Source organism: Callithrix jacchus, chromosome 12 (assembly GCF_049354715.1).
Source record: "Callithrix jacchus isolate 240 chromosome 12, calJac240_pri, whole genome shotgun sequence".
Classification (NCBI taxonomy): domain Eukaryota; kingdom Metazoa; phylum Chordata; class Mammalia; order Primates; family Cebidae; genus Callithrix; species Callithrix jacchus.
Window position 1 is genome coordinate 83685496 of NC_133513.1, and position 12512 is coordinate 83698007.

Consider the following 12512-nt stretch of genomic DNA (forward strand, 5'->3'; position numbering starts at 1 on the left):
TGATGATAGCACATCTTTTTATATCATGGTTTATTGAATATTTTAAGCCCAGCATTGAAACCTACTGCTCAGGGAAAAAAAAGAGATTCCTTTCACAACATTACTGCTCATTGAAAATGCACGTGGTCACCCAAGAGTTCTGAAAGAGATGGGCATCTGATGAGGAGGTACAAGGAGACGAATGTTGTTCTCATACCTGCTTACACAACATCCGTTCTATAGCCCATGGATCAAGGAGCATTTTGAATCAAGTCTTATTAAGAAAGACATTTCATAAAGCTATATGCCATAGATAGCAATTCCTTTGATGAATCTAGGCAAAGTAAATTCAAAACCTTCTGGAAAGGATTCACCATACTAGGTGCCATTAAGAACATTCATGGGACATTGGAGGAGGTAAAAATACCATTAACTGGAATTTGGAAGAAGTTGATTCCAATCTGTATGGATGACTTGGAGGAGTTGACTTCAGTGGAGGAAGTAACTGCTGATGTGGTGAAAAATAGCAAGAAAACTAGAAGTGGAGCCTGAACATGTGACTGAATTGTTGCAATCTTGTGATAAAACTTGAACAGTTGAGGAGTTGCTTCTTAAAGATGAAAAAAGAAAGTGGTTTCTTGATATGGAATCTACTCCTAGGGAAGATGCTGTAAACATTGTTGAAATGACAAAAAAGGATTTTGAGTATTACACCAACTTAATAAAGCTGTAGCAGGGTTTCAGAGGATGTACTCCAATTTTGAAAGATGTTCTTTTGATAGTAACATGCTATCAAACAGCATCAGATGTTACAGAGAAATCTTTTATGAAAGAAAGTGTTAATTGATGCAGTAAGTTTCATTTTTGTCCTCTTTTAAGAAATTGACACAGCCATTCCAACCTTCATCAACTACCACTCTTATCAGTCAGCAGCCATCCACATGGAGGGAAGAGCCTCCACCAGCAAAAAGATTATGACTCACTGGAGGCTCAGATGACCATTAACACTTTTTTAGCAGTAATTTTTTTTTTTTTTTTTTTTTTTTTTTTTTTGTAGACAGAGTCTTGCTCCATTGCCAGGTTCCAGGCTGGAGTGCAGTGGCGCGATCTCGGCTCACTGCAACCTCCGCCTCCTGGGTTCAAGCAATTCTCCTGCCTCAGCCTCCTGAGTAGCTGGGACTACAGGCGCGTGCCACCACACCCAGCTAATTTTTGTATTTTTAGTAGAGACGGGGTTTCACCATGTTGACCAGGATGGTCTGGATCTCTTGACCTCGTGATCCGCCCACCTCAGCCTCCCAAAGTGCTGGGATTACAGGCGTGAGCCACCGTGCCCAGCCAGCAGTAAAGTATTTTTAAGTTAAGGTATGTACGGTGTTTTTTAGACATCATGCTATAGTGCAATTATTAAACCATAGAATAATGTAAACATAACTTTTGTATGCACTAGAAAACCAAAATAGTTGTGACTCATTGTGATATTAGCCTGTGGTGGTCTGTGTTCTCTCCTGGGAGAACTTTGACACTGCCAGTCCCTGTCCAAAAGAATGGTTAAATCTCTAGTTAATTTGTATTTCTTTAATGATCAGTGATGTTGAGCTTTCTTTTCCATATGTTTTTTGACCACATGAATGTCTTCTTTTGAGAAGTGTCTGTTAATGTCCTTGCCCACTTTTTGATAAGGTTGTTTTTCTTGTAAATTTGTTTAAGTTCCTTGTATATTCTGGATATTAGACCTTCATCAGATGGATAGAGTCTGAATGGAATTATTAAAAAGTCAAGAAATAACAGATGCTGGTGAGGTTGCAGAAAAATAGGAACACTTTTACACTGTTGATAGGAATGTAAATTAGTTCAACCATTGTGGAAAATGGTGTGGTGATTCCTCAAAGATCAGGAACAGAAATACCATTTGACCTAGCAATCCCATTACTGGGTGTATATCCAAAGGAATAGAAATCATTCTATTACAAAGATACATGCATGCACATGTTCATTTCAGCACTATTCACAATTGCAAAGACATGGAATCAACCCAAATGCCCATCAGTAAGAGACTGGATAAAGAAAATGTGGTAGAGATACACCATGGAACACTATGCAGCCATAAAAAAGAATGAGATCATGTCCTTTGCAGGACATGAATGGAGCTGGAGACCATTATTTCTAGCAAACTAATACAGGAGCAGAAAACCAAACACAGCATATTCTCACTTATAAATGGGAGCTGAACAAAGAGAAGGCATGGACACAAGAAGGGGAACAAAATACACTGGGGCCTGTAGGGGGAGAGAGAGCATTAGGAAAAGTAGCTAATGCATGCTGGGCTTAATACTTAGGTGATGGGTTGATAGGTGCAGCAAACCACCATGGCACATGTTTACCTATGTAACACCCCTGCACATCTTGCATATGTACCCCAGATCTTAAAATTTACATTTTAATTTAAAAAATCTCTAGTTGGGCCGGGCGCGGTGGCTCAAGCCTGTAATCCCAGCACTTTGGGAGGCCGAGACGGGTGGATCACGAGGTTAAGAGATCGAGACCATTCTGGTCAACATGGTGAAACCCCGTCTCTACTAAAAATACAAAAAAGAAATTAGCTGGGCATGGTGGCGCGTGCCTGTAATCCCAGCTACTCGGGAGGTTGAGGCAGGAGAATTGCCTGAACCCAGGAGGCGGAGGTTGCGGTGAGCCGAGATTGCGCCATTGCACTCCAGCCTGGGTAACAAGAGCGAAACTCCGTCTCAAAAAAAAAAAAAAAAAAAAAAAAATCTCTAGTTAAGCCCTGCTGGGGTTACCATGGAATGCGGGTTTACCATGCAGAAATAATTCTGACCACCAGGGGTCTCTTTCTACACGTCACTGAGACTGAACGCTCACTAGAATTCTTTGTATCTTTATGACTCTCAGCCTAGGTGGTGGCATTCCGTGGCCTATCGTCTAGGAGCTTATCAGTAAAGCAGAATCTCCGGCCCCACCTGAGACCAGCTGAATCAGAATCTACATTTTAACCAGATCCTCGGGTGGTCTGTGTACCCATGAAATACTGGGAGTGCTGTTGTTCGGGACATTTCTAATCTGCAAAACTTGGGGAAACAATGGGGAAAAACCCTCCTATATGTCTTTTCTTTCCTAACATAGGACATTCCCATTACACTTATAGAAGGACTTAGAGGTTTGGAGTTTGCTTGCTTTTATTATGAATATAAAATGTACATACAATACAATATACATTTACACATTTACAGTTTTTATTTCCTTTCTTTCTTTTTTTAGCATATTAAATTCTGCATGGTCCAGTTGGCCTCTCCTTCCACTGCCTTGCACTACACTCGTGACATTCCCTTCACCTGGGTACTCTGTGTACTCAGTAAAAGATAAATAAATAAATAAACCAGCCTGGGGGGTAAATGGCTGGCTTCACTGTCCTTTTCACAGAATCACTTTCCTTCCATTGTTTCCACTCCTGTCCCTACATGCCGTCCCTTGCTTCATTCAAACTTCTGCATTAAAAATTCAGGATAAAAGAGGGCTGCGATAATCAACCCTCTCTTAAAAACTCTTACATGAGCAAATGACACATAAGTAGGCACTTGAACTTTGCTCTTTCCCCTGGTTTAAGAACTACCTATTGGAAGGCTCTGAAAGTGTTACATACAAATGAAGCTCTGCTAACCAAATGGATGATCATGAAGGTCTGAATATCAGTAGTGTGCCAGTTAATAAATAAACAGGAATACACAAAAATAGAGTTTCACTAAAGAAAATTTAAACACCTATAACCCTGTGCTTTCTCAAAACTTCATTAGGTACATCTTCACAATCTGTTGATAAATAAAAACTATATTTTATGGCCAGTGTCTCTTCTCTTGTGCCATGCCTTCAAAATGCCAGTGAACAGTCACTGATCAGTCTGTTTCCCTCAGAATGTAGCTATGCGAGAGGTCTTGTAGGAGTTCTCTTTGAGGCTGTCGAATATTGCTTTGGTACCATTCTGCCAGTGTAGCACCAGATCCATCGGCGTCTTCCCAGCCTAATCAAACAAGATAAGGAAACTTGACTTTTGGGTGGGTGACATCTGTAAATTCACATTCTGGGTGTGTGTTTTATGAGGTAAGGAATAGGTATATGTTATCAATGTTATCACAGTGTTTTACAGTTTCCACTAGGAGTGATCTGCAGTTTATACTCAAACCAGCCCTTCACTCTTTCTCAGAGGGATCCTTTTGCCATTTTAGAGTAGCAATCTTTTTCATGTGGGACCATCTCGGGTATTGATAAAATCCCTTGTCCCTAGACACTAAGTGTCACGAGCACTCCAAGTCACTTTGAAATTTATAAAATGCCCCCATACATCTTCCAGTATCTTGTGGAATGGGCTCCTGGAGGTGGCAGCATCCCTCTTGAACCAATAATCAGTTCCTATCCATTTGAAGGATAGTGCTTTGATTGATAAGAAATGGTGGTAAATGGGCTGGGCGCAGTGGCTCAGGCCTGTAATCCCAGCACTTTGGGGGGCCAAGGCGGGTGGATCACAAAGTCAGGAGTTTGAGACCAGCCTGGCCAAGATGTTGAAACCCCGTCTCTCCTAAGAATACAAAAATTAGCTGTGTGCGGTGGCACGCGCCTGTAATCTCAGCTACTCAGGAGGCTGAGGCAGGAGAATCGCTTCAACCTAGGAGGCAGAGGTTGCAGTGAGCCGAGATCGTGCCATTGCACTCCAGCCTAGGTGACAGAGTGAGACTCCATCTCAAAAAAAAAAAAAGAAAAAGAAAAGAAATGGTGGTAAATGAACTGCATCAATAACTTGGCTTAAGTACTCAGGTATCGTGTGGGTACTATTACTGTTCCCTGGAGCAGATTTTTCATAACTTGTCAGAATTTACAATGGACTCTCCCAGGAAATGTATTTTTCTTGGAATTGATGGCAATGACATGTGTGAAAACAAATAATTTTTGAGACCAAATATTGATTTCCTTTATGCACATGTCTCAAGATGCTTAAAAATATTAAAAGCATGTCATCTCTCAATTCTTATCTACAGGTATGAGAAGTCCTAAATTTTTCCACTTCTATTCATTGAGAAGTTTCTTTTTAATCGAGAGACTGCGAATTGGCAGCTTTGAGATGCAAACCAGAGTAGAGACCTGTTTTGTTTTGACTCAAACAGAAATTAGATTTTTGTAAAGATTAGTATGAATTGGCAACAATTGGAAATCAAGAGATTTCCCAACCGGATTTGTGACTTCTATGAAAAACATCAGGAGAGTTAGCAACATGGTACTTGTGGTTCCACAGAGCAACATAAGCTGGGTTGGGGAGGAGGACCTTTAAAAGAGTTATGTGCACTGACACTTGCAGCCACAATTATGCCATCTGCCTGGCATATTAAGGCCAACGTGAAGTCAGATTATTCAATCTATAGGTATTTAAATTAGTGGCCCTATAACCTTCATTTTGGAACTTCCCCACCTCTGTAGAGCCTTTCTCTAGGAACAGTTATCAGTAGACATGAATATAGAGTTTGGATAATGAGAAAATATTCTATGTTGTTCTCAGTCTCCTTTAAGATGGCATTACTCGGTTATTGATCTTTGGGGGAAACAATCCATTGGGTCAATGACATAATCCTGATGCTAAGGATCTAACTGGTTATGCAGAACTCTGAGCCCTATTTGTATATTTTGAGCTACTCTTCCATAAATTCCTCGCACTTCTCTCCATTGAGATTTACATCCTGATTTTTCTGGCGACTTACACAGTCTTCCTAAACCTGTATGCTATTTGTCTCTGCTGGTAGTATCTCACTGCCTGAAAAAATGAAATTGTCACATTTTCTGCAGCTTTCAAGATTTCATTGAACCTGCCCTTTTTCTGATAGGTAAAAAATATTAGATAAGATCAATTCCAATATTTAGCCTGAGGAAGCACTACTGTTAACACTTTCCCATCCCAAGCAATCTTCATTTATCACCATTCTTTGATCCTGTCACCAAGCCAGATTTTTTTAAATGATAAGATATTCCTCTCAGTCTTTGCAACACAAATAGGGGAGAAAATTATTTGCATTTATATGATGACAGAGTCCCCCCTCCACCCTTTTTTGTAAAGTGATTCTTCAGAAGCTTCTTAAAAATTGTTTCTTCAGAAATGTATATCCGTTCCTCTGGGCAATATTTTTAAAGCTTATATTAGATGGTGTTTGTCTGGAAATTGAGACCATGAGGAAAAGTTGGTTATGTTCCCTGCTTACAGATGAAGTTAAATTAATATGTACTTATACAAGAATTTTCAGGGCCTAAATATAGGAAATTATTTTGAGAGATCTGCAGACAAATCCAAGTGGAGAATAGATAGAAATTATCTGAAAAAATAAAAAATACAGGCAAAAGCACAGCTACCCCTAAAAGAAAATGGTGACATTTCACATTGCTGTAAGGAGGAAAGGGACCTTCTGAATTACTCAGATTGGATACTGATTAACTTTAGTTCACTGCCTGCACTGACCCTTGTGGAATTTTAGACCATTTCAGAAATGGTAGCGGTCTTTACTTCTAACTTTCTCAGCCCTTGAACTGATAGGATTGGCCAAGGTAGATTGGACTTCTAGGTATTTGTGTGGATGTGCAAATTTTGACTATCTTTCATTTTCAAGACCGAACTGTAAAAGAATTATTAGGTATCTTATCGGGCACTGAAGTCACAGCAGTACCGATGACTTCCCCTTCTCTGGCCATGTGACCTGAGTGCTAGCCAAGATAAACACTGTCCTCAGAGAAATGGGCAGGGACATTTAGACCCCCAAATAATGCCACTATGGAGGTCTTTTCACGTATTTAAGAAATGCTTCTGGAAATTAGAAAGCTTGCAAGCAGTGTTTCTGGTTCCCAGTACTTACACAGTTCTTGATATTGAGATCCGCGCCGTACATTATCAGGAGTCGGATCATCTTATAGCGATTCAGTCTCACCGCATCGTGCAAGGGGGTATCTCCTTCCTAGAGAAGCAGAGTAAACAGACTCAAGGTGGGTCTAAGGCCAGAATTGGGTCCTGCAAGGGCACCCAGGCTTGGGGGAGTGATTCCTAACACATAAGCAATGAAGCTTTGGGAAACCCGAGTGTGTTCAGCTACTCACTCTGTCTTTGGCGTTGAGGTCGGCCTCACAGGCGATAAGATGCTCCGCGCACTCATAGTGGCCAGTCCTCACCGCCACATGCAGCGCTGTGCTGAGCAACTGGAAAATTGGAAAACGCTGCTGATTCGCTAGGAATGAGGATAGAGGAGAGGCTGTCCCAGACCCCAAGACATGTGCGAGGGGGAGAAGTGGTCACTAGGGTGTCTGCACACAGCAAGGGCCTCCTGATGACTTTAACGGAGAGGTGAGGTTAGGAGAGGGAGAAGGGAAGGAGGAAGAGGGGTGAGGAAGGGGGAAGAGTGGGAGAAGTGGAGAAGGAGGAGGGTAACAGGGAGGGGGAAGGGGTGATTGAAGGGAAGAAAAGGAGAAGAAATACCTTATCTCGGGCGCTAATTTTTGCTCCTTTGTTCAGCAACAATTTTAAAACATCCAGGTTTCCTCCACGGCTTGCCCAGTGGATGGCTGTGGATTCGAGCTATACCGGGAGGGAAAAAGACCCGACAACATGAAGGAGAATGTGGTCTGGGGAATTAGAAGCTGATTGCCAAGGCATCCGTGATAACAATGAGTTGTCCCCATCTAGACTGCCAATTCTAACTGGAGTCAAAGATGTTTTTTCACCAAATCTGTTAGCAAGTTATATGTGTGTGTGCGTGCATATGTGTGTTTTATTAGGAGGCTCTTAATAAATCTAATAATTTTTAAAAGAACAAGAACGACCATTTATTGAGACATTTCTCATGCCAACATGGTGCTACACTCTAGACACCTTGATTCTTCCAGCAACATTTTGAGGTAGGTGGTACTATGCACATTTTACAGTTAGGAAAAACCAGGTTCCCAAAAGTTCAAGTTTCTAGCCCAAGGAAACACAGTTAATAAGAGGCAGAATACATATTCAAACCCCCATCTGCCTGGAACTTTTAGCCACTTTTGTAAAATATACTCAGAAGTTCTAAACACATGTACTTAAAAATTCTGGCAGAATAAAAGTAGTGCCTTCTAAAATATTTTAATCTGGATCTGACACCTCATCTGTGGTCCTTGTCACTCTTTCTCTACCCCTGTGGGTTTTCTGCTCTCATTTTTGCTGGCACAGCCTCTGTACCTCAACTGTGGTCACTTGTGGCTCCAGTTGTAACTTGCATAGTTAAACCTAGGAGACCCCTTCCTCACTGCTCTGTGTAGTTGGTATGCCCCTGACCTTAATCCCACACTCACGATTTTTTAGTTTCCATGTAAACTCATATTTTGTTTCTTTAATTTTTTTCAATGTGTTTGTATTTTGGATTCAATTTTGGCCAAGTCCTTTGGATTTCTTTGATATCTCGTTTTCCACTTTGCTATAAAATCCAATTGAGCTGCATTTAAATACATAAAGCATTTTCCCAGCTCAATCTTCAGTTCATAAATTATGCTGCATACTGGTCTTTGTAGAAATTACAGTGATTGAATTATTGAAGTCTGAATAGCGGCTACTTTCCATAGATGCAATTCATTTCACATGCAGTCTAGCCCCAAATCTCATTGGTGGCAATTGGCATCTATCATATAAAGTGTGCAGCTAGAGAATTCGTATATGTTGCTGGCAGCCAAGGGACCATGAGCAGGCTGCCCTGTGTACAATGGAGGGACAAGGCTGTTGTAAGTCAATTGTTGAAAATGAATGACTAACTTGCTGATGAGGATATTGAATTCTGTTTAACAGCTCTCACTTCCTTCTTTTCCCTGAAATATTCCTCTATTTTCAGTATGTATGGAAAATATTCCACATGACCCAGTCTCATCTCCCAACTTTATTTGGAGAAATGAGCTTTTGCCTCATTTTCTCAGATCAATTTTCAATCCAGTCAGCCTGGTTTTGCATTGGAGGTTTTCTGGAGCTTCATATGGTTTACTTATTTTGGCTCATTCCCAAGCAAAGAAATATATTTACCATATCACGGAATTCAATCTGGGCTCCAGCTTCCATTAACTTCTCCACAATTGCCAAATGTCCTTCCAAGCATGCTCTATGAAGAGCTGTCCGTTTATACTATCAGAACAAGATTTTAAAAAAGAGATAGTAATAAATATAAAAATGTGCATAAACCCTTTTAAGAACTATGAAGCTGAAGATTCTGATGATGTAACTGAGAGAAACTCAAGTGCTTCTTTATGAATTAGAAATGTCAAAGTTAACTAAAATTGCAGAATCAGAACAATTATCCTGCAACTAATATTTGAGCCCTAAGGGCTCAAAGGCCTATGTTGAGGAATGTGAACTTAAAGGCTCAAAATTACCTAAATGCTGACATCTCCCTTTCTTGTATCTTGCACTTCCCTTGTTCATACAGCATTTACCATGCAGATCAGACAGTTTTCTTGCATCTGGGCCTGTAGCCAGACTGACTATCAAAAAGTTTCAATTCATTTTTAGGAGAATGGGAGACATGCTTTTAGTTCAACTTCAGAAGTGATCCCCAATTTCACTTCATGGGGGAAAGAATACAAAAGGATTAGTGATTTCTGATAAATTGGCTTTATATGAATGGGCTAATGGAGGATTAGAGCTGGAACAACCTTAGGCATTATTTCACTCCAATACCCTATGTTTACAGATAAGAAAACCAGGGCCCAGAGGATGCAAACTAGCTGCTCAAAACCAAATAGCTAGGTAGTGGTACAGCTGGCCGCCCCTGAACTCTAATCTCCAGATTTCTGGTCTAGTGTTGATGCGTTTGGTTTCAATCAAAGATGATGCCAATCATGTATCTCTAAAGGGGACCTTTGGGCCCATATTGTAAGTCTTATCATAAGGATCTAAGAAGTTAAAGAAAAACTGAAAAATCAGCCAGATGTATATGAATGCAAAACAACAACAACAGAGCAATGCAGTCCGTAGCACTGATCCAATATCTATTTATTTTTTGGACTATTGAGCTCTCCTATTAGGCTCCTGGCATACGCGGCATCAGCTGGGGAAACTGTTTCAGGTGGAAGGACTTTGGAACTATACTATCAAGGCTGCAGTAAAGCATAAGAAACATAAAATCAATGAGCTGGATTTTGCTGTGCTTTGTATGAGTCTTACCTCATCACAAACATCTGGGTTGTTTTTGTCTGACAGGAATTTTTCTACTACTGGCAGTTTATTCTCCAGAGCAGCCTTCAGAAATGCAGGCACATCCACAGGTTCTGTCTAAAGCAAAAAAAAAAAAAAAAAAAAAAACAAATACATATATATATATATATATATATGCATGTATATATAGCATGAGAGTTACTGTGAGCTTGCCAACTTTCAATCAAACCCTCCACAGATATTTGCTCCCCTGTAGCACAACACTGGACGTGTCTTACTGGAAACCGAAAGAGCCCTTACAATGATTTCAGGTTCTGGTTCCTTTGCAACTGGAACTTTAGTTTTCCTGTATTTTTTCCTTTTCTTCAGTTGAATGATTATTTCAAGGTCTTCTAAATTTTCAAGCTTTGATCTTTGTTCTAGTTTTTTCTTTTTGAGCTAAAAAAGAAATTCATATTTCAAAAATATGGTGAGTTCTACTGACAAGCATTCTGGTGTTGTCTAAATCTGCAAGGTCTGAGATAAACATGTGAACAGTTTAAGCAAAACCATTTTTTAAAATTATATAAATCTTTGACTTCATTTTAGGGATTTCTTATTCAGATATTTGTCTGGGAGTCTAATTTTCAGCTAATTGCCATCATCTTTACTTGTTGCTTGTAGAATCAGCCCTTGTGTAACTAGGGATATGATCTGGTCTTTATGTGATGACTGTAATTAATGCCATAAACAAGCCCTAGATTTTTGAAGGATTTTAAAAATTATGCTCAAAACCTTGTTTAATTTTTGAGCATGATAAAAAAAGAATCTAAGAATAAATGTTAAGCTCTGAAATATCAATGCCATTCTCTTTCACTAAGCAGGGCCTCTAAAACAGACTGTTCAGAGACCACAGTTAACTAAAGTATATTTTATCTGTGCTAGTAATTAAGGAAAATTCACTGAGAAACACAGATTGTGTCAACACAGAGAGCAGACCCAGTTAAACAATGATCCACGGACCACAAAACATGTTATTGAGAAAAAGAGATCTCCCTTGCTTGGGATTAACTACATGGTGTGTAACATCAGAAATTCACTGGACATGTGTATCTTTCAATCAAAAAATGGTCACAGCACATTTAACCATTGATTCAGAATTCAGAGGTCATACATAGTCTTGTCAAAGAATTATTTCCCACAACCTGTTCCATACAAGTTGCCTCTTTATGGGCTAGCATCTGGTAAAGAAACATCTTAATGATTGGGTTTGTTTCTCTCTTCTCCTTCCCTGGCATTTCCATTCCCTACCCCAGCCCCAACATCCTACTAGTGCACTCCACAGGCGCTCTCACCTCTGCTTCTCGTTGTTTCTCGCTTTTCCACTGTTGCTCTCCTAGGGTCACCGGGTGGGCTGGAAGTGTCTTCAGATCCTCCTGCTTTTCTAAAGTAATGGCAGCTTCATACTCTCCATCTCTGAAATCCTCAGGAAGGAATTCCCCCACCTCTCCATTGCCATTCTTCTTCCCAGTGACCTATGAGGGAAGAAGATGGCAGTGTCAGAAGCAGCAGCCTTGTCCCAGCTCATTCTTCACAGATAATACTACAGAAGACTCTTGGTCCTTCTCCCTGGGGGACAGCCACCTTCACACAGTGCACTCTCAGACCTCAGGCTGCTACACAAGCTGCTACAAATGTCCTAGGATTACCTTCAGGTGCTTGTCTTACTCTCTTGGTTAAATCAAAACCTGGGTCAGGTTGACATATGTAAATCTACTTTAAATCTGCTTAATCACATTTCTTTTAGGAAAAATTACAAACCTCTACTTATTTAAAACTCAACTTTAGGTACTTTGGATGACTCTTTGCCTTGACTGTAAACTTTCCAAACTTACATTCTTGCAATAAAACTTCTTCCCTGAGACATTTTGATAACTACATGTGATTCCACACTGTGATAATAAAACCAAAGGAGAAGATTTTAAATAGGAAACATGCAGAGAATTCACTACTGGTAGCTCCATTTTTTTTCCCAATTTCACTTGTTTCATCACGTGAACTTTTTTCCACATATGACATTTTCAGTTTCCTTTCATTATGCCTGAAAGCAAAGGGCATTTCAGTTTTCAAATAAAAACCAAAATGAACCAGTTTTCATTTTGTAAAATGAATGCATCTTACATACCAGTTCCTCTACTTTCAGTACCATCATGTTGGCTGAAGACGTCTTGTATGTTTTTCTCTCCTGGAGGGAATCCCTGGAGTTGGCCCTGCTGGGCCCCTCCACACCGATCAGCTTATATAGCTGGGACCGGGTGAGATAATCTTCCAACCTGGGAACCCAAGTAAC

At 40.2% G+C, this 12512-nt stretch overlaps 1 protein-coding gene across 1 annotated transcript; it reads right to left on the bottom strand.

The window, feature by feature from the left end:
• Positions 1 to 3158: 3158 nt before the first annotated feature.
• ANKRD1 (ankyrin repeat domain 1) lies at positions 3159 to 12434 on the bottom strand. Its single transcript, XM_002756391.7, has 9 exons — positions 12348 to 12434; positions 11518 to 11697; positions 10484 to 10621; positions 10193 to 10300; positions 9056 to 9154; positions 7496 to 7594; positions 7120 to 7218; positions 6882 to 6980; positions 3159 to 4015 (listed from the first exon to the last, which is right to left on the bottom strand). Exons 1-9 carry the CDS (start codon positions 12372 to 12374, stop codon positions 3905 to 3907), a joined length of 960 nt encoding a protein of 319 aa, XP_002756437.1. The 5' UTR covers positions 12375 to 12434; the 3' UTR covers positions 3159 to 3904.
• Positions 12435 to 12512: the final 78 nt, after the last annotated feature.

Coding starts and splice junctions, on each gene's coding strand:
- ANKRD1 (XM_002756391.7), bottom strand. CDS start 12,374: ATGATGGTACTGAAAGTAGAGGAACTG. Junction 10,301..10,483: donor AACCAGAACCTGAAATCATT/GTAAGGGCTCTT, acceptor TTTTTGCTTTAG/ACAGAACCTGTGGATGTGCC. Junction 7,595..9,055: donor AGATTGAATTCCGTGATATG/GTAAATATATTT, acceptor CTCCCGGTATAG/CTCGAATCCACAGCCATCCA.